Source organism: Strix uralensis, chromosome 4 (genome assembly GCF_047716275.1).
Source record: "Strix uralensis isolate ZFMK-TIS-50842 chromosome 4, bStrUra1, whole genome shotgun sequence".
NCBI classification, from domain to species: domain Eukaryota; kingdom Metazoa; phylum Chordata; class Aves; order Strigiformes; family Strigidae; genus Strix; species Strix uralensis.
Window position 1 is genome coordinate 59,056,412 of NC_133975.1, and position 23,785 is coordinate 59,080,196.

The 23,785-nt window shown below is 36.4% G+C and overlaps 1 protein-coding gene across 1 annotated transcript in view; it reads right to left on the reverse strand.

Moving 5' to 3' along the window:
- Positions 1-23,785, reverse strand: part of COL25A1 (collagen type XXV alpha 1 chain) — a 322,715-nt gene that overhangs the window by 118,120 nt on the left and 180,810 nt on the right. Inside the window, exon 5 of the mRNA XM_074866905.1 lies at positions 10,346-10,363. Within this exon, the coding sequence (XP_074723006.1) occupies positions 10,346-10,363 (18 nt within the window). The remainder of the gene's footprint in view (positions 1-10,345; positions 10,364-23,785) is intronic.

Consider the following 23,785-nt stretch of genomic DNA (forward strand, 5'->3'; position numbering starts at 1 on the left):
GGAAGAAATTAAAAACTCAAAATTTGTTACTGAAAGTACTAAGATTAATTTCAAAGAATCTGCTACAAAAAGCCTGGTACCCTTTTTGAAGTATTTTGGCCTGTACCTGCTATCATATCAAGGCATATTTACATTAAAGTAATAAAGGCTGAACTTGTGTAAATAAGCAAATCTGGATAGCTCACATAAAAACAAGGGTTTGCAGCTAACATACATTTGCTGTATTTCAACACTAAACTTAATTTTAGCAAATGGATTTTAACACAGACTTTTAAGTATGGGAGGTCAATTCCATTCTTCCATTTACTGTGGTGAATCCACACTTGTTTCAGCACCAATGCCCCAAGTTTCCTTCAGTATTTCAAAGGCATGGCATCCTGTACATACACCGTTTTTCCTTTTCCAAACTTTATTACTCAGTACAGGTTACATTTGCTGATTCAAGGTAGTAGAATGTCAAAGAAAGATACTCTTTTAGTGCTGTCTGAAAATGCCACTATAAAATGCTACTGTAAAAGAATGCTGTGTTAGATTATTTAAATCATGAACAGTTAAAAGAAAACGACAGTAAAACATTCATATAAAGCCACAGCCATATAAAATATAGCCCAAGGGATAGAAAGGCTTCTGAGACCGCAGTATAACCTCCATAGATTAAGAGCAACGAAACTATTTCACAGCCTAAGTAAATTTTTTAACTTGAGGATATGCTAATGCTTGGGAAAAATGTATTTTAGTGAAATACCAACATAATGTCTCTGAGGATCTTATCCTTCTTTCTTTTCTATCCCCCCTTGCATTCCTGTAGTCCCTTAAGTAGTTCCTGTGCATGCCAGGCTCCATTGGTACCCAAACAAGTTTTTTACAAGAATTGCCTGACAAATGTGATGATAAAAGCTACACTGCACAAATCCATCTGAGGCAACCTCTAAGTACTAGGTTACTGAAAATGTCTCCAAACTATCCTAGCTATAAGTCATTGCTAAAAGAGGCAAAGACTTGACACTATGTCATAACTCTAGTCTTGATGGGGGTGTGTCAACCCTTAACCACGGATTAATTGATTCAAAGTCAATGAGTATACAGAAATAAAAGCGCATAAAAATAGCATGTGAAATAATATATGTGTTACAATAACACAAAAAAAATGCTAGTAAAAGAACTAAACCTTTCATTTATCTTCCTCAATTTCCTCATCTATAACAGGGGAAAACTACAATGACATACTCCATAGTGCTATTTTGAGAACTGTTCAGATTTGTAAATTTTGAGTTGAAATACTGGATAAATGCAAAGGAATTTTTATATCAGCTACAAACATACACATACTTTTATACATAGACATATATAAAAGTGAGATTACTGAAGATATTTTTGTAACCTTTAAGGTTGGCAACATCTTTCTTTATACAGGAAGCAATTTAAGACAACATAAAGTTTATTAAAAACAAAACAGTTTTCTCCTCAAGACTAATAGTTTGGTCTACAAAATTCAGAACATCTTCAGGGGAAATTACACACATATGTATATGTACACTTAAATGGATATTCATTCTTTTTGGCAAGTGATCACTAACAGACATACTGTGCAATATAACTGGATTGTATTTCTGAAAATACGTGATTCTCTTACATGTTTTGCAGCAGCTCACAAGTCTTGAATGTTATTGATGGATCTCAGCAAAAAAGATTGTTAGGAACTCCTATGCTATCGCAGGAACAGCCGGAGTATTTTTCAAATGTAGAATTCTGAATTAAAGCTCACAAACAGAATGGACACTTCCATGCCATGCTCATTAATAACATTATCAGCAGTACACAAAACACTCCAATGCAGGAATTGAAGTATTTTGTATTTTTTCTTCTTTCTCTCTTCCAAACTTGACTCATACTTACAGGAAAGAATAGCACATCATCACAGCTCTACATGCCAGCACCAGTTCAATATAAAGAACCTGAAGCATTTCTGCTAACATATAAGATTGCTTAAAGTCAAATTTCAGTTGACAAAAGTGTCACTTTATAATGGAAAATACAAATTTTGAAGCTTCCATCTGGTAGCCTGAGATCCAAATCTCCCAGGTCTGCTGTAGTTTGCAGGACTTAGAAGCTTGCAGCACAGAAAGTCACCAGGGTTCTGGACTGATAATGGGTGATCAAGGAAACTCTGATATTTTGAAAACCTTGTGAAAGACTAAGATCTTAGATATCAGAGCGTTATCTTTACATCACCATAAGCTTGATGAAATACACATTTTTAAAACTTTTTTTTTTTTTTTTTTTTTTTTAAGCTGGTGAAACTACTGGGATCTGCAACAAATTGAACTGGAATTCAAAGCTGAAATACAGCATGAGGATCCGTAAAAACAATAAGCCAGTAGGAGTTTAATATTGAATTAAAAACATGTGCAGCAGGATAGTAAAATACTATATAATATTCCTGAACACAGTGAAATACTTTGTTTTGACATAATTCCTAATAAAACACAGAACGCACTAGTGTATTTCTGCCATCTGTAGAATAGGATGAAGAAAATACAAAGGTCATTTGATAAAGAAATGATTTAGGAATACAAGAAATATTTTGGAGTTCTTAATTGTATTTTGACAACTCTTTGCATATCTCATAATGGAACCGCAGTACTTGGCTTGCAATTGGTTTTTTGTACTCATATGTAGTTTGTTAAGCTAAGCAATGCTGTACCAAATTAAGGCTTACAAGTAATTTTTGCTTCACAGTTCTTCACTTGCTGTTAGAAGATCCAGTATGCTCTGGTGACAGCTGCAACTTCTAGATGAATAGGTGGAATGCTAATGTGCAATTCCCCGTAACATTTATGCTAGCATATGTAACAAGTGAATCAGACATTCATGATTGTTTTATGAAAACAAAATCAATTCTTTTCAGAATTAATGAAAATTAATGAAGAAAAGTTGGTAACACCCTACAAATAGAAAGCTGACCTTCATGTTTTCTTTTAGAGTTTTATATGTTAGTTGTTTTGAGTTTTAATCTAAGACTTGGTTTTTCAGAGTAGCTGTGCCGTAGATGGTCACTATGTGAACTATGAAATGCGGGGATCAACTTCTAAAATTGTTGGGCCAAACAAACTGTTCCAAGAACCCATCTCCCAACCTTTCTTCATCTATTGCATATAGCTACTTCAGAGGTAGATCTTCAAGTTTAGTAAAAGAAGTCGCCTTCATAACAACAGAACTTATTTTACGAGGGCATCCAGAGTTGACACTGCCTTGCACGAAGAGCCCTTTCCACAGAATTCTCTACAATGAATATTCTTATTTCTGTGTTTGTAGAAAATCAAAACCTAGATTTAATTGGTAATTGTTAAATTAACAGACTTCAAATCTGATATTTTTCTGAATCAGGTAAGAAAATCAGAAATAAATTACCAGTTCCAGGAAATGCTGTGGAACATTTAAACATCTTACTATTTCAGCACAAGATTTCCAGAGAGAGTTACTCAAATTGTAACCCAAAAGCCTGCCTATCAGAGCAGGTAAAAAACCACAGTGGCACAGTTGGGGTAGGAGTCTGGCTGCCACTTTGGGCGTCTGACCTTAGATGAACAGAGCTCTAACAAGTCTGATTATTCCCAAGTTCACCTAGCAGGGTACTGTAGGGAAGTCATTAATCTGCCATTAGAGGCTCCTTCACAAAAGGCTCCCCTGACAAAAGGGGGGGAAAAGACAAATAAAAAAACATGTTGGAAGCAGAGCACAATATCCAATGCTGCAAGAATTTTGCTTGTTGATGCCTGGGACTTAAGCCCCTCAGCCTTTTTAAATTATGTGTGGTGCTTCCTTAGTCTTGATACAACTGATAGTCCAGCACAATTTGCCCCTAAATCTCCAATTCTGTGCTCTCTTCTTCACAAAGCAAAGAATCCCCTTATTTGCAGTAATGCCATCTGCTTAGCCAAAGAAGCATTTAATGTTCACAGCTATCCTGGTTTACACATGTACATAAGTCTGCAAGGGGAAACTGAATTGTTTCATGTTTTAAAAGTGCTTATTTTTGTTGTTAATTCCTTTTAACAAAATTAACTTCTGCTTTATTACATACAAAGCTGAGAAAGCAACATACTTTAAAACAATTAAATATGTTATCTGGGAAGATACACTTCTTGCATCTTTTGTGTCATAAACATTTATGTACACACCAGACAGTAAACAAGAAGTTTGGAGCATGATCTCTCCTCCAACATTCTCTGATGTGGTTCAATTTGGCGACTAACATAAAATGAAAAGCCATGATGATGGCATTTGTTTCTTCATGTTCACAAGTCAATATGGGCTGTTTCCTAAAAAGACGACACAATTTCAGTAGTGTTCAGGAATTCTATTACAGCTTTAGATAGGGAGGAAAATGGTAAGCAAGTGGTAAAACTCTGCCCACCAAATACATATGAAACTTAGTACAAGCTTGTTTATTTATGTGATGCCCTCACTTAAGATTAATTTCTGATCTCAAAATCGATAGCAAACTGTTATCAGCAGCAGTAAGATCCAGTATTTGGCCTTCTTATTGGTACAGATGCAAGTAAGAAACAGACTTTTAGATACTGTGTTTGGCTGACTTCCTGTGTCTCTCTGGCCATTATATCAGACTAACTATTTTTTAAAAGACACTACATTAATCTATTTCTACTGCTGTATATAAGCCCAAACTCTCAGGCTAAGCCTAATCTTATTTTCATTTACACAGGTATAACTAATTAGTTGGACACAATGACAGTAGTTGGGAGGAAATGTGTGGTGTGCATATGAAAACTTAAAAACTACAAATGTTTTAAACTCACTCAGGAAGAATTTGTTTGAAGGACAAATAAATCTGTTATATACTCTCTTTCAATACTTGTCCTTCTTTACCAAAGCCTAACAAACTGTTCGCTTCCCTTCAAAAATACATTTCCTCCTTAACTTACAGTACCTCTCAACATGATGTCAAAGTTCTGTATTCAACACCCACCTACATCAGTAATACCTAGGGCAGAACATGGGCAATGCAGTAGCTCTTTCCACTGTTCACATGTTAGTGAAGACCCTTCAGAAGAAACAAAAAAATTAACCCAAATCTTTAGATGGAAATTGGTATCTGGCTCCCTTTAAATTAAAGATCACAGAGTGCACCCCCCCCATGAATTTCTACCAACTTCTAACTCATATTCTGATTTCTATATAAGTAATCACAGTTTTACATAATGAATTAAGAAGAAACTAAGACGCACAAAATTTCTTGAAGGGATTTCATAACATACACTGAAATAATGGTCTGATGAAGTCCTGAAAAAGCGTGGACACACACACACACAAACATACAAAACAAAGACAACATCACTCCATAATTGCCTAGAAAACAAAAATTTGAGTGACTGTACCAGTTCTTTGTTAATAAACTAATTGTCAAAGTCTGACAGCAAAATCTGGCCTGCAACTCGTAACTCAAAAGCTGACTAGCATTTTCATATTCAAACTGAGCCATACAATCCTTCAACAGGATCAAAAGTTTACGAAGGAGCTGAGGGAGTATAAAACACCCCACAAGATCATTCTCTAGAGTGTGAAGAGCTGATGGCCTGGATACCACCACTTGGTTTCTCTCAGGAGCAGGAACTTTACTGCACAGTATATCTTAAGGTGATGAACTATTTCTCCAGCCTTATACTGATTCTGTCCTTCATAAGTGTACTTCTTGCCTCCTTCCCCCACTCTCCACACAAGTAGAGAGACTAGAGGCATTCCTAAAGGCAAACTGCTGGGAACAAGGAACATGAAGGTTACACCTCAATTTATGGTGATCAGTACAAAAGAAGCATGTCCAGCTCTAAGGATCTGACAGGTAGAAACCACTTTCCAGCACTAGTCAATAGGACATATTATGTACCTTGTCCAAATCTTAAAAAAACATCAAAACACATACATGATAACTTGACCTTATCAACCATCCCAGTACTGAATGGCATGCGCTGAGAGGAATATTTAACAGGTTTTGGAATGCAGATGGCTATCCAAACTACCAAAACCAAAAGGGAAACTCAGCAGAACTTAAAATACATTTTCTTTATACAACCTCCTTCCCATCCTTCCTGCTGTCAGATACTCAACTCTTTCCTAAGGTTTAGGATTCTCCATACCATCACAGTGTTCTCTAGAAAATGATAAGCAAATCTCTTGCATACAGTGCTGCCATGCAAACCAGCTCAAAACTATGCCCTATGTCCCGCTGGCTATTTTTTCAGTCCTTGACAAAAAGCAGAAAACTAAAAGTTAAAATGGTTCCCACCAGCTCTGTTGACAGGACAAGCTAGTAATAGCCTGTCTAACCATGAATCAGAATCTCTGTCATCAGAAAATAAAAATACTTCAGTCACATACCCTGAAGCTTGACGGTGAAAAAGACACACGCATACATTTGTCACCAGAATTGCTATGGTAACCCTTTATCATGCACACAACACTGGAAAACTTCAGACTGAAATAACATCACTTCCACAGACATTTCACATATAGGAAAACAAGAATCTCATGAAAACAAGTATCAATCATTAGGATCTTGTCCATTTCTAATGCAAATTTGAATGGCTGCCAAAGTGAAGGGAGAAGCATCTGTGGGGCTGCTATATCTCAAAAGTCCCACACAGAGAGTGATCATGTACGCTGACATGAGAGAGAAAGTATGTTGCACTAGAGATCCGCCAGGGAGAGGATATTGCCACAAAGAAGAAAACTGTTGACTGAGACGAAGTCACACTGAAACACCATCCTGCCCCGCATTTATATTTGTTAACAGTTTTAGTTCAGCAGGATTTCGTAAAGGATCATTTTGTCTTCCTTCACCATAATACTAAATGCACCTTTTTCTAATGTTTATATGAACTTTACTTCTAAACAACAAAAAACGTTAAAAATAACAAGCCTTCTCTCTTTACCCAGATAGCACATTCCTCATGGAATTAACTTTAGACTAGAAGCTAAAGCCTGTTCTTTGACAAACATGAATACTTCCATTATTTTAAACAGGAGATGTATGGGCAGAATTTGGTTGTATAGATTTATTGGGAAAATAAACCTTTCTGGTACAAGCTAATCTAAATACATATTTACATTCTAAACAAGAAAAAGCAGGTATTCTTTGGGGTCACTCAAAAGCCAGAATTTAAGTTTCAGCAAAAATATTAAAGATTTTATTACTTGCTCTTCTACAAAGAAACTCAGTTTACATGGTATTTGAAACAGCTTTCTTTTTAACAGAAAACCAAAATCATCAGAAGGTATTTTATTTTTTTAAAGGTTATGCTAAAAATTCTCTAGCTATTCATTATGGTCTTTACCTTTCAGAGATACAATAGAATCATGAGCTTTTTCTGAAAAAATGCTTGTGGGTTTAATAAACCTTCTTTTTACTTAAAACAGGAAAATATGAAGGAAAATTATCTTTTGCAGTGTATTTTTGAAGAAAAAAAGCAGTAAAAATTCAAAGGTAAAAAGATAGAAGATGTTACTGATCTGTTATGAATTTATACTTGTACCTTGTAATTATGTACGTGTTGTGTGAATTTAAGTGTGTACTTTTTGAAAATCATAGCAAAAAAGAATATGTGTTAATAAAACACTGAGTGTAAAAAGGATTAGAATTTATCTTTGATCTCAGTGACAGAAAAACTTTGTTTTGTCAGCATAGAAATTCTGGTCTTTGAAGCCAGGAAGCCTTTACTTACTAACCAACCTGACCAATAATTTTCATTTTGGATTTCTCATGGACACAGTTGAGACTGGGGAAATTACTGACAATCATGGGTGGCTGAAATGACTTATTTTACCAGTACGTGAACAGATTCTGTTTTCTATTGATACTTTAAAAATAATTTCACAAAGTTGTGAGATTTTCAACCACAGCTTTCAACATTTTTAAAATGCTGTCTAATGAAGTTAGCTGGATCTGGGTTTCAGTTTAAGAAGAAAGACATCTAAATGTACAGCCTACATGTAGTTGCCTAAGACACGTAGATGTCAACATAGGCTAGAAAGCAATTTCGCAGAATGGTTATTTGATTCAGTAGCTGTCTATAATCAGAATCTGTAATTAAGAGGCATGAATGTGTACAACTGGTGTCATGTGAGAGGTTCCCTATGTTTCCAAGACAGCTGCCCATGACTGACAGATACAACAATGGTCCAAGACAGACTTCAGCCCTTGTACACACAACAGCCAGAGGCTAGGTGGGAGACCCTGGATCATCTCATGCAGCAACAAACGCCTGTATGCAAGCAATATAATTGAGTCCTGGAAGTTTACAGTGAGCTGAAGAGGCTTCTAGGTGCACTGAGCATTGACTCAACCTTCACTGACTACAAGGAGTGCTTAGACACCTCACATGTCAACACCTACGCACAAGGTTCTAGGTTCAGGCATCTTGATCTAAAGCTGAATCCTAGTCTGACTGTCTCATGCCGTTATGACTTCCTGACCAGTGCCCTTGCAGGAATTACTCCTCAATCAGCCATTCAAAATGACCGAGTACATACATATCCTCCTGCCACAATAAGAGCATCTTGAGCTGAAAATGAGGAAAAGGCAGTATTAAGAATAATGGTAAGCATTGCTTAGAACAATGGCAATGGCACAGAGGTGAGCATTTCCACTGGGAGGAACTACTGAAGTTAGGATGTAAGAATTCTTATTCTAAGTCTTGCGGGTCCCAGTACCTTGTACCTGTTTTCTGTATATTCATTCAGGGCATAAAGAAGTTAATACAACTCAGGGGGAGGGATTTTTATAGGATTTTTTCCTGTGGTTTGCACCCCACTTCTCTTACAATCATGACAAGATTTTTCTGATTTCTTGAAACAGCACTGAATGATGCTATCTCCATTGCGGTTCTTTGCCTACAGCTACCTCAGAGTATTTTATGTAGAGATATGAGATCTGAAGACTGAGAAGCTGTTTACAAGCATTAAGGAAGAGACACTCTCCAAACAACTGGAATGTGGGAGGTGGGGGTCCAAACCCAGTGGGAAAAGACACGGGTGGCAGCACAAGTGAACATCAACTAGAGGGCAGCCCACAGCCTCAAGTTGAAGTCCTCAGGTCCTCAACTCAGGCCTCAAGTTGAGGCCTCAGGTCCTCAGCAGAGCTTGTTCAGAGCAAGTGCCACACAGAATTACACTCTCTCTCTTCATTGACCCCAAGCAGCACAGAGGCTGAAGATGCCTCTCTGTGTAGGACACACATCAAGAGCCTACTGTGAAACATAAGCGCTGGGGGGCATGGTCATTTCCAATATCATACGGACTACTTATATAATACTATTAAATGAAGCCTGGAAATGCAAGGATACTAGGCATTCAAACTGAGTGGGATGAGGGTTTGTAACACAAACTGTCTTTCAACAGAAAGCAATGATTAGAAACAAAATAATCTGAGGAAAATGGTTGCTTCCTGTAAAGAAAATCTTAACTTGAAAAAATTCAGTCAATACAGCTGTAAAGCTTTCACTTTCAATTATGATTCTGAAATATAAAAGGCCCTCACAGAAATCTGGGTTCAGGCAACTCGCTTGTGCAAAGAGGGTCCCACCAACCAGAGTTTACTTCCCATAATGCATCTTGAGTATGCAAAAAGGTAGAATTTTTCAACTGACTTCACTAAGTTTGGCTTTGGTATCGGCTTTTTTTTAAATCTTATTTCCTTGCTCTTCCACATTTCTATACCGCTCTTTAACTCAATAATTTACATTTAGTTTTTTCTATACCCACTGTTTCCTTTCTGCTGGTCTATTTCTACCTTAGAACTGAAGTTAGAACCCTACATTTCCACGTCTTCAATTACAGCTCACAAGACAAAGTTCTACTATTCTTGAATAAAGCAGAACTAATTCAAAGCAGTATATATAATTAATCAAAATACCTAGCAGTGCAATATTTAAAATAACTGAGGGCTTTCTAGATTATAGCAACATTATTAGCATGTGATTAATAAGCAGTTGAAGTATTACATTTGCTACACATTTGCTAAGTTATTTTATCTTGCTTTAAAGTTAGGTGGCAAAGTTTCAAGCCATAGTTAGGAGATTTGCTTTATTCAGTATTACGTTGTTAACCCCACCATCTGGTCAAACAGCTGAGGGAACTCAGACAACCATATGGGGGGGCCCATGTTTCTCTCTTGGGAAATATTTGCCTAACTGAATTATGCAATGGTTACCAGTTTCTAGCTTATTACAGTAGGATTTAAAAAAAACATCAAAATACTTTGTAGATAACCTGAGTTTGGTGGGCCCTATATTTAGCTTTAACTTATGTAGGAAAATAAGATGGCACTTACTTGAGGACCAGGCTGACCCTGAAAAACAAGAAAAAGATAAGGTCATGGAAAGTTATGACAAGGATTAACTCCTTAAATAGTAGCAAATAGTTACAGTATTCTCTAATAAGAAGATAACAAAATATCCAGTAACTGTATTGAAGTCAGATTATGGACTCTTAAGTCTATATTGAATTTGAATGTTTTAATTCAAACTGATGAATTTTCTTGCAATTAACTAATTCCAGAAATAAATTACAATCACACATCATTGAACCTGCATTTGAGAAAATTCATACTTCAAATAGTCAGAAAAATTTAGAAATGATAGAAAGGCATAATTTAATCATTCTCAAGTGAGAAAGAATCCACAGACACTGAGCTGATTTAGAAGTAGGTACTGGGTGCTTTTTCTCTATTATGGCTCACCCCCATGTTTAAAGGAGGTGCTAATTACTGCCTATTGAACTAACAAAATCTAAAAACAGGACGATCACATTGCTGGGCAAACAATAGTATTTTGCTATTGCTGCAAACACCACAGTTTTAAGCAAGTATAAATCAATATATAAACCAGCAAGTCAGCAGTAGGTGAACCTTGTCAGTCAGCCCAAGAGGTAGGTGATACATTTCCTCTCCCTTATTTATCAACATCACCTTTGGACCACTCCTGGACAAATGGAGAGGCACCCTTTGAACATGGAGGAGTTGTATGTATCTCTTGTTGCTGCAAGCCCTTACAGAGCAGACTTTCTATCACCGAGGTCTCTAGCCTAGGAAAGCCAGTGAAAGTCATCAGTTATTCTAGCCCACTCATTACAAATTATTTGCATGAAGCAGAATTGTATTACAAAACAGTATAGTAGCTGTGACTATGAACTACAGCCACCCAGACAATCAGCTCACACTGTAAGGCAGAGACAAATATTTATATATTTCTCCCTATAAAGAGAGGATTTCTTAAACTCCTAGGGCTAGCTTAGCTTCTAGTGTTTCACAACATCTCAATAATATTTCAGCTGAATTGAAACTACATTTCCTTTTGTTGAAATATACTGAGCATGGAGACTTTTTATAAACTCTCTTCACTTTAGCTAGAAGGTACTGCTGCACAGAGCCGAAACTCTTCCGTCTGAACATCAGGAAACATTTTTTACTGTGAGGGTAACCAAACACTGGCACAGGTTGCCCAGGGAAATTGTGGAGTCTCCATCCTTGGAGATATTCATAAGCCATCTGGACATGATCCTGGGCAGCCTGCTCTAGATGCCTCTTCTTGAGCAGAGAGGTTAGACCAAAAGACCTCCAGAGGTCCCTTCCAACTTCAACCATTGTGTGATTCTGTGTGATTTTAAAGTAGGGGTATGAGGTGTGTGAAAAAAGCATTTCAACTGGGAACTATTATCTACAAGAAAAGTAGCTGAAGAAAAATGCTTTTTTGGTAACTAAGATCTTTTGTGCTAAATTAAAAACCAGAAAAACATATTTTAATTCACATACAAGTTTTTAAAGATTTTTTTTTAAATGTATGAAATATTAGAAATAATATTACAGAGGAACCATGGTAAAAACCAGAATTATTGTGGCTATCTAATCCTTACACTGAAGGCAGCTTAAAGCATTCCTTGTTGTGGATGCTGCAGTTTTGTTCCTTAGAACAGCACTGCACTATAGAGGTTTTCAGACAAAAAAAAAGCACTGGCTGAGGTTTGCCAGTTCTAATATGAAGTAAAGTTTTCCGAATTGGCCATTTCTATGAAGTTATACATCACACTCGGTTAATGAATACAATGGGGACTCCTCAGCACTCAGCCTTTACCTCAATCTTCCCATCACAACAGGTTTTAAGCTATTATATGCTATACCTGATCCTAAAATCACCAGGATTTGCTTACTGATGCAGTACTGGGCAGCTTGTACAATAAATTTGTATAAATTAACTAAACCAAGACTTATGCATGCAAACTTTTATATACAAACTCACAATATGTTTGTCTCACAAGTATATCTAAAGTTACAATACATTTTGACCAAATCATCAGACTGTCTCCAAGATATATATATATATAAAAGAGACTCAAATGAAAGTCTGAAATTAGCAAAATGTTTCAAAATGTTGATTTAAAGCAGTAGAAAGCAAATAAACAGAATATATATATATTTTTAAAAAATATTTGAAAACTGACACTTTTTTCTTCAATCTAACTTAGACATACAGGATACTAAGTGTCCACATGGTATATGCTATATGTAAAGGGACATACACACATAACACAAACATACCCTGAATTGAATGTCAGGGATGGAACCATGCTCCCATGAAAGTGTTTTCTACTCTCAGTGTCAACAGCATTATCAGTTTGCCTTTTTGTTATTGTGCATTTATAATTAGTCTTTTATCATGTCTGCAATACAGAGAGAGGAAAGCTGGAAACAGAATTTTTATAGGTCAATTGTTTTTCATGGCGACACAAAACTCTATGAGATAATGGGGAATGTAACAGTTGCATTACTCTCAGTTTATATACACTGTCAATATTGCAATTATCCTGCATTTAACTGTAAATGCAGATGCTGAATACAGAAGTACTCATAGCAGGATTTTTTTATCCTGTTGGCTATGAGCTACTTGAACATGGAAGGAACTTTGCATTAGTGAAGGTAATTATCTTCTGTTTTGTCAGTTGTTCCCAATCCTTCAATATTTTTGTATGCTCTTAGATACTCCTTGTCCTACTAGCTATCACAGTTACAGTATAAATTTCCCTTCTCACTAATGATCCAGTAGGTGACACTAACCAGAGGATGCAGCAAGCACTATATTATGGAACTCATCAGCTCTGCTTACAAAGGTACAGGTAGAAAGAGGCATCACAACACTGACCTTTTTTATTGTAAAGGGTTGTTGTCACACAACAACAATTCAAAGCACGGTAGACGAAAAGGGGCTGTTCATTTTGCCTTCTCTCATTTTTGTATGTTGTGAAAGGGTCAGGAATAAAGCTCTTTGAGATTCTTTTGTGTTCATTAAAAAACCCTCTAACATGATTATAATCTGATATTATAACTCATTTGAGCAAACTCAGTCTCAATTAATATGCTTGTGTTCCCCAAAAGGCTTCAGGATTGCTGAAATCACTCCAGCTCATTGCTGCGTAAATTGTGCCCAATACATGTTACTTGTGGATTAAAATGTTTTAGCTGGAAATATTTCTCTACATTTTAGATAACAAACAGGGTGAAAATACTCTTCAGGACTGAAAACTCAGCATTACTCTGATTTTTTCTCTTTATTCAAATGTATTACATACTCTAAAGTTGATCCATTGTTTGTAGCTACTGACTGCTGTCCTTTGCACGCATTTACAACTCGGTCCCAACCCCAGTAACTGATCAGGTGCATTTTAGTGGCTGCTGCTTTGAACCTCTGGATCATTGCTCATGTACTTGATTTTCCCTTACTAATTGCTGCTTTTTATTTTATTTTATTTTATTTTTAAAATCTGCATTACTACAGCGGATGTAGTTGCATAATATGTCATGGTTTCAGCAAAATATTCAGAACAATTTTCCCTTCAATATTTACTATTTACTTAGTAAGTTATTTTGCAGGAAAGGGGTTAAGTTTAGCAGCCTATTCCAGTTACCATGATGGAAGGTCTTCTATGGTTGAGAGTTAATGCTTTCCTACCAATTTAACCCAATATGAGCCACTGATGTTTAAGCAATACTAAAAGAAAAAAAAACCACATACATGACGTAGCCAGGTCTAGCTGAAGTCAACAGGTAAACTATCAATCTGCTATAAGAGGAGATTAAAGAAAAAGCCTATTGACTGGAAGCTGCAAACATTGCAGAAAAGTTACTTAACAGTAGAAAGAGACCTCAAGGAGCACAGGGAAGAGTCTTAAGAGAAGAAAATGGAAGCTGACACTGCAAGTTAACAAGTTGAGCTTACAAAGGAAACAGGGCTTGTAGCAAATTAAAAGACAGAAAAGGAGAGATGTATTCAGGGTATCAGAGAAAAGGGCTGTCCTGGAAAAGGAGAGAGAGGGAGCAAAAGCAATAGCATGAGAAAGGGCAGGAACTGGATTTTCACACTTTTTGCATGATTTTAATCTTTAAAAAGCTGGGAACATAAACTTCCAGGCTCATACATCCTAAATATATGGATATACAAATATATACACAAACCCAAATATATTTATAAATGCACTGTAAAAAATTAAAGGTTATTTCTAACAATTCAAGTACCATGTCCCTAAAGAATATCTGGGATAGCATACAAATGCATCTAAAATGAGACATGGGGACTGTTCAGATCTAATCGGCCAACAAAATCCAGACAGAGAAATTAAAACACAAAAATTAAGAACCTGTGGAAAAAGGAAACCAGCAAGAGTCACAGATATGTGGTCAGAAATAATATACTGCTGTTTGAAAGGCACCACCAAACTACCCTTCTGAAGCATTCTCTGGACAGAGCACCCAAGAAGGAACATCTGTCTGTCAATGTAATCCAGGTAAAAAATGATAAGGAAACAGGAATAGTGTGGTTTACCTCTATTTCCTTGGAACGACACAAAGGACTAAAGTGGCTTTTTGGCACTCTGTTAAAAATCTATGCTACTGAGGTTGAACTAAATATGCTGAAGGAAGCCAATATGTGATTAACATATATTTCAGCATGAGTAATTAAAAAAGAAAGAGGGAATATGTGCAAGACCTAAATTATACTGGTTTTGAACAAATCACCTACCAGCTTTCCATCCATACCAATCGGACCCTGGGATAATCAAAAGTCAAAACAAAATGGAACAGTTAAATCAGAGGAACACTGAAGATGAGGAAAAATATAGATTTGGGGAATATTGCAGGCTTTAGAAGATGAATAACTCTACGTCAGCAGTTAAATGCAATACCTTAAAGATATTTTGAGAGTGAAGGCACAGAAAAGAAAAAACAAAAGACGACGACCTAAGACAGAATAAAACCAGCATGGTGGGAAGTAGCCAGGCAATAGCTGGTGTTTAACAAATGAGAGGTTCAACATGCAATGAAGGAATTGTTAGTTTGACAAATCACAGTGGCACAACATAACAAAACATATGAAATAACGCATCTGGCTTGTGTATTTTTCTTTAAGTAACTGAGAAAACAGAACAGGTATTTACTGAATAGCTATTTACTGAATGCTGTTATCACACGGTTGTAAGATTAAATGAGCAAACGCTTAAAATCTCATAACTGTAATCTGTATTTAAGTTAACATTATAATAATGGTGGTTAAGAAACTTCAGCTCATGAAGTTCACTGAGGTACCTAAGATTTCCACCTATACTTTGGCCAAGAAGTCCTGTGCCTTATTCTGCTTTCATTTTTTTTCCTTGGGAAACATGGAATTATCCTCACTGATACTTCACAAGTTACTTATCTCCTTCAGAGTCCAGAGGTTGATTCCAGTTATAAGGATGCAAATTCTAGAAAAGATTTAATGTGGATGTACGCTACTGTAACTCAGTGACTGGTTCTGTATCAACTGCACGTTTAGGTGATCAGAGGAGAGAGAAGGGGGCTAAAGAACATTGGATTAATTTTAAATTTGACGTTTAATCGCTTTGCCTTCCGACAAATGAACAGTCAAGTCACTTTTCACTGACAATGGAATAAAAACGGGAAGAGAATTTGCTTCTGCTATTAAATTCTGATCTTAGGCTGAAACTGTGACCTCTCAGGTTTTTGACCCATTCAAAAGGGACACTAGTTTACATCTGCTGGAGAGAAGTTTTCTCTTAAATGCTGGCCTGCAGCCAGACTTTCCCCCGGGAGCTTCACAGTCCCTCTCTCAAGACTGCCTTCCCTAAGCCTACAGCCCCGTAGGACTGACTGCTCACACTGCTTGATACAGGTCACTGTTGCTGAGATGACAGCACATAACATATTTGCTGGTTTTATGTTGATCCATTTAATCTTTGCTGCTTTTTGCCCACTCCCTGAGCACTGCTTCAGCTTGTGAGCAAAACTCAAAGTGTAACAGTTTAGTCTAAATCAGGTCTGCAGGGGTTCTGCTGACCACTCAGGAGTGCATATTCTTACCTTCTGCACCACCACTATTAGGAATTAGAGCAATATGGGAATGAATCAGTTCAACCAGCTATCAAGAAAGTAACAAACACTATGAAAAAGTGATGCCATATCAGTCTAGTGAGTTCCCTAGCTCTCTGTCCTCTCCCAGCCTAGATCATGGACTCTGCCAAAAATTCCAGACATACTTAGTAAGAAAGAGGACATCAGTTGGATGTACATATTGTGAAACTCATGATTTTTGGTACATTATTGGCTTTCTAAGAAGCCTGTGCATTAATCTACTTGTCAAATCCAATAACAAGTTACTGTGTCTGGGAAGCCCTACAGGAATAAAACCCCTTAACTCTCTTTCCCTCCAGCTCTTACTGTGGTTTTCTGTCACATCATGAGTAGTTGACATGCTTAGAGCATAAAGAGGGTCACCAGCATCTCGGTTATCTGCATGACCATTACCTTCTATATGTGCTGATGTCCTGGGAAAGTTTGTGACTGCTGGGATGACCTATGATATCTTTCAAATGCTATCTCTAAAGAGTTCTTTCCCTGGTATCCAATAAAGCAAGCAACACTTACCAGTGCATTAACAGGACAGCTTTTATCATTATGTTTCCTCAGTGACTCTTGATCCCACGTGTGCAGCACACATACAGCACTTATTATCTTTCTCGTAGTTATTTAGCAAATTTCTAAATGTGGTACTATACCCCCCAAAATCATGGCAAGTCTGCAAAATTATTAGCCTTCCCAGATTTTTCTAGCACTGTACTACAGTATATTTATCTAGTAATATTTACCCACACAGTCTGTTGCAGGTGCAAAAACGAAGGCTGAGCTGAACCCTGGCTATGGATACATTTACTGCTAGAAAGCAAACTACAGATATTACCAGTTAAAACACTCAACAGTAAGGTCATGGTAAGTATACAAATTTCCCCAGAGGACTGTGTGGGCCAGCAGCTAAATTTAACCATTTGGTCTGCTGCAAGCTTAGCCCAAAAGATTTAATTATTCTTATGACGAATGAATACAGAAAAGAATTATGCAAGTATCTGTAGAAGGAAAATTCATTACAGGGTCAAACTGTGGACTTAGAGGGACCAGCCAACAGCTCTTGCAGCTGTAGCAGTGTATTTTGCATATAAGCACTGCTTTCAGGGAATGTTTCTTTACCATAGGAAAAAAAAATACTATTTGTGCTCCCTTACAATGATAGGTATTTTAACTAGTTAAATTTTTGCCTGCTATTTATCCATGGTACATAGCTCCTGCACTTCAATTAAAGGAGTGTATGTATCATCTTGAAGAGTCTCAGTGAAGAAGAATCACAAATTCCCAGTAGACTGAGGAGAAGCACCTGCTCACAACTTAAAATAATAGGAATTTCCCCCATGATCACATTTGTATTAGGACTACTTGGTCAGAAGTCTGGGAAAGTCTTCTGGGATTTGCTTTATAGAGTAGAAGAAGAAAGAGAAATTTGCTTGAGACATACTGCCCTACAGGAGAAAAAAAATCTCTCTGAAGATAAGAGGTCATTACTGTGAAAATGAATAGTATTCTTTCATTATAAAAATACAAAATCTTTGACAGCAAAGCATGGTAATGTCTTTCTTTGCTCAATTACTTCTTTCTAGTGTTGGAAAGAGAGAGGAAACACTTTTCAAAAATGGAAGCAATCAGAATTTCCACAACTGATACAGGCTGGGTGAGAAAGATGAGCTGAAATAATACCTAAGGCTACTTCAGGATGCATTGAGGAAAATCCTACATATGAAAATGTTTATTGACATTCACTACATGATTGCACTGGAAGTCTCACGGAACACTCAAAGACATTTTCATTCATTCTGAAAGAAAGACTTCAAACTATAGTCAGTCTTTGACTTAAACTTGATTTTCTCCAGAGCTGAGCACCAGTTCAAACTACTTTCTGCTTCGTTCTCTAAATAACTGCTAATACAGATTAGCAAGTAATTTTTTTACAACCAGTACCAAATACATGGTCTTCTGTAACACAAACCCCGTAAAATATTTTAGAAAACTAGACAAGACAATGCATCATGAAAGAGAAGTGGATGAGTAGGTTTATGTACAGATATGCACACTATTTGTTCACTTAGTGTAGATACTACAGATGGTATTGAAAATGTTTCTTACGGACTATGCATTTCCTTTCTAAGTTTCCACCACCATTGTTAAATGTATGCTACTACTAGATATTTACTTACGGTATTATGTACAATTCTTTCCAAGATCTTCAAAAGCAAAGTTGTCTGTACAGTAGATTTTTTTTCAAATAATACACAACTATTTACTTAGATAGGTAGGTAGTGCTAAATAATACACATCTAATAACCCTAATATGAAAAGAGATGACACATGGGAGGAAGAGGAATATGACTGCCATTTCAGTCTGGTTTTGTGAAAAGTAGCTTCCACTCCTCAAGAATACTATAAGCATAATGTTTCTCAAAGAAAGATATTTTTAGTCAGATTTTGAACACTACACAAAACAGGTTGTTTTCCATTTAAGCAGTATCTTTTTACATATGGGTTACTCTGGAGGTGAATATTTTAAGGATTTTAGGGGTTATTGTTAGAAATTGAAAATGTAAGCAAATGCATCACAAATCTTAAGAGTGTTCCTATCAAAAAGATAGCTAGTCTTACTACTTTAGGCAGCTTTAATGCAATGTTCATTTCTTCAGAAAATTCTAAGTGAAAAGTGAAGATAAGAACAGATACCACATGTTGAAATCTACTATGTGATAAAAGAATCTTCCAAGGGAAGAAGAGGAGGAAGATATGGATTATCTTCTTACTCATAACTTTTCCACTCCTCCTTCAGCAATCCTTTTCATTTAAGGAATGCTCATCAGAAGATTAAGTTGTGAACCAGGGGATACATAATAAACAGAAAACAGACATAATTTCTTCTTTATAAATTGCAGATCACCCTCTATCTAAAGGAAGGTTTTTTTGTTTTGTTTTTTAAATAAAGTGGATTGGCATATTTTAACTGCATAACTTTGATAGGTTTATATTCATTGGAAATGTGCAGAGAAATGCATTTGTTGCAAATGCATTCTTTGTGGAAAGAATGAGGAAAAATTCTGACACTGCAAATTACTCCAATTCTAGTTTTCTGTATAAATAAATTATAAACACACCAGTTATCATCTCCAAATGTATACAAGTTTCTCAAACTTTGATGACTCGCTGTCTTTCCTGATTATTTGGTGTGAGATCAAGTATTTTGGAAAAAATTCTCTCTCTCAGTGCAGACCACAGGTGTCTGAAATGCTCTGCATACACAAAATTAATACAGAAAGATCTGTATCTGAGACAGACATGAATACAGAAAACTGAACTGAGCCCCAGTTACCCCATGCTAGACTGTGTTTCAATCTACTGAAATTTCATGGCACAAATAAGTGGCCAAGGTTATTTCAACATTTCTGATGGGCAGTGTTGGTCCAACAAATAAAGCTAGTGAGACATAACAATGCCATAGCTGAAGCTGGCCAGCATACAAGTATTTTCTGAGCTCAGTTTGTAGTTCACTGAATTAAAAGTGAGTTTTTACACTGATTTTAGTAAGAGTGCGCTTTGGCACTCGGTTGTCAAAAAAAAAACCAAGCCAACACATTTTAAGGTATCCCCCGGTAATTTTTAAAAAATCCTTTAGATCACACATTTGGAAGTTTTACTATAGTCTAAATTAGTATATTATAGCAGTATTTCAGAATTCAGAAACTCTTATCCTGATAAAATTATGTGACTAATTATTCCACATTTCTAAACAATCTATGGTAAGGTCTATTGTTAAATTGTTACTTGCAGCTGCCTGAAAATCTCTTATGTCAATATATACACAACAGGATATTCAGAAGAAAGCAGGAATTTAGCTTTACAGCAGCAGCATGAGATGCATGCCAGTTACTATGTCAGACTGAGTTTAAAAATACCTCTGTGGAGGAAAATAAAAATAAATATCTGTCTCAAACAGCAGGTTTGCAGATCATCCCCACTAAGTTCAGGTAAAGTGAAAGATGACACATTGCCTTTTCAAATCACCTATTTTAGTTCAATATTGATAGAAGTTAAAAAACCCACAACTGTCAGGTTTCCTCATCATGGTATTAAATGATAGATCTCCACGTCTTTCTTTTTCTCTCCTTTGGTTAATTAGAGGTTTATCAAGGCTGACTTTAATGAGATGTAATACAGTATTTCTAACAAGGATATATAATTCCTAGCAAGTCTGATGAGATTTCTTTTTAGTGAAATTTTGTTTTAGAGCTTACATGGGCAATGAGACCAATAAGCTCATCAGCTAGCTAGATTTCTCCTACTGATGAAACATTATTGGTTCTTTTTCAATGACTAGAAGTGATGGCTGTTATGAGCAATATGAGCGAACAGCCCACGTACAGAAGTCATTTGCTCAAAGCCTGGGAGTAAAAAAGTGCATTAAATCAACCTGCAACAAGCCTCTCTGGACAGCAATCAGGACATTACTGAAAAAAAAACCAACCCACAAACCAACAAATAATCCGTATCATTTGGGCTGGAGAAAACTTCACTGTGAGAAGAATGAACTACAAGAGTACAAGAAAGATGAGCTGAGCCTGCTGTCTAAAACCCCTTTACCACAAAAAGCAAAATTACTGACAAAGACAAACGAAGCACTAAAAGGGTCTTTCAAAGTTCATTTCAAAATTTCCTGAGTTCTTGCCTCAAGCAGTTCATATTAGCTACTACCTGAGACATAAAACTCAGCTAGATGGATCATCACCTGGAGACTGCAGAAGTATAAATGTATACCAAGGTAGGGATTTAGAGTTTTAAATTAAGTGTTTTTTTTAAAAAAACAATAAAAATCACAGCACTGTTAGGTGGCTTGATCTTCTTGGCCAGCTATGGATGGATGCCATTTGAACTGCTATAGACTATCTCATTCAGCCTTTAGAAACATTTTGCTTCTCTTAGAGTCGTTCAAAACACTGATGCAAAATTAATCATTCAAGATTTGAACTACAACCCCTCACAATACACTGTTTTTATTTCAATGGAAAAACTACATTCAGTCTAGGACAGACAGACAGACAGACAGACAAGAAAGAAAAAAGTGCGTTCTTAAGCCCTTAATAGCCTCAACCTGTAATTCCAGGAATCTCTCATTTGGTTACAAGCCATGTATTAACTCTCTCATCAAAAACTCATACAAAATTGCCTTTATCAAGTCAACAAGGATCTCAAAGGATACCCTGGAGGCATAGAAGAGACTCTGAAGCAAAATCCTGATAAAACCTGGAGAATAAATAGCAGCACTATGATTAAGGCTCCAGACTACACCTCCATCAGCCAGAAAAATACACCATGCCTAGACTAGGCTCTCAGTATTGAGACTTCAGTTCATGAGCACAAAGGTTATCAGAATTTATTCCAATTTATATTTTAAGCCACCTGGCAAGTGTAGTGTCTTCAGTACAGAGAAATATGCAGCATGCACATTTAAAGCCATAAGCCAATGCTGCCAAGCTGAACTGGCAGGAATCTTACACATATTTTGCTGTTCTTATTACAGAAAAGGTTTGTATTTTTTCACACTTTTTAGTTTCTTTGAATTTCAAGAAACAAAAGGACATGCAACCTGAAGGTATGAATTTCATGAAGTGGCTCTAGTGTCCATAGTAGCCTAAATTAGATGATGGGAATCATCAATAACAGAACAAGATGGAAGATGAGGAACAGTTTTGAAGATTCCAAAATAAACCAGAAATTCCAGGTACAGTCTCTAAAACTTTTCCTTGGAGCAACACCATTCTAGAATACAAGACTTCTAGCCAGGAGTCCTACATGCAGTCTGAATACTCTAATGGCTCCTCTGCAATTAAAAGATGGACTTTATGTCTAGAAGTAAGCAATTTGGAGAAAGAAGAATTGTTCAGTGTTTGGCTATTCAGTGTGGCTAAACTACAAAAAAAGCGCCGCATATGGTAACAATAAGGTAGTTCAAAGAGTTCTACACAAGAAAAATTATAGTCACAGATTTTCAGAAGCATATTTCACAGCTGAAAAATAATTGCCAAGATACTTTTTAGTTTTATAGTTTATGCAAGAAACCTGACAGGGAGTTTCTTGTGGTGCAGATGCATTTTTGAGTATCTGAGCACTATGACTGTTCTTTCTGCTGAAATATATATGTAAAAAACCATGAGAAAGAACTGGGCAGATCTAAGTCGAAACGAACTCTTCTGAAAGACTGTAGGCAAACGTTCTTCAGTATATCATGGCCAACATCGCGCACATCACATACATAGTAAAAAGAGGCCAAGTATGATTGTGAACCCCAAACTGAAGCACCTTTGTTGTCTTCATACATCAGGTTAGCAAGAAGATTATTTCTGGGCAGACACTGTTTTTCTCCTTGTAGCCTACACCTATCACCAGCATCTGCAACATTTGTACAGTCATACATATGACTGTACAAATGTTGTAGACATTATGACAAATTACTGCAAAGGGAAACTACTGTTGACCCCAGGAAGAGTAAGAGCAACATAGTTCAAGTTATAGTAAAGAATGGAGTCATGCAGACTCTGCTTTGTTTTGGTTGATTTTAAACAGATTATTTACCACTGACTAACATTGTTTACTGTAGACTAAAATTCCAAATATGAAATACCTAACTGATACTCAGATACTTCTTCAGGAGGAAAAAAAAAAAAAAGAAATTGTAAAATGAACCTGCCTTGTCTTGGCAAATCATATATGGTACAGTGAGTGGAACAGCACATTGTAACTGCTTGCTGTTAAAAAATGAACTGTATTGAAATTGTGATCTTAAAGTGCTTACCCCCATATGTTTCACCCATCCATAAAAACAGTCTTGTGAAGGGTTGCAGAACTATGTGTTTCCATAAAAATACTTCATTATGCTACTGAATTCCAGCATAACTTAACAAGTACTTGAACATGGGGAACATACACACAGACCAGAGAAATGTCCTACATTCTACCTAAAAGTTCTTGTTTCTTCTGAAGAAATTGAAACTCCTGTATCCATAAATAGAAAGCACATGGATAATTCATCAACGCCAACATCACTGTGTGAATATATTTGATGTGGTTGGTGCCATGTTGATGAGAAAACAATAAACTGTGAAAAATGTCACTTCTCAAAAATTAGCTGGCTAGCATTCAGCGGGAGATAGATTGTTGTAACAGCTGTGGCATGACGACTTTGATGAATTAGATTTTTGTTCTCCTGGAATAATTCTGAAGAATCTGTCTCCTCACACCACCATAGAAGTGAATCCATTTGCTCACTGAAGCCCTACTAAAGAACAACCTTCCTTGTTACCTGCG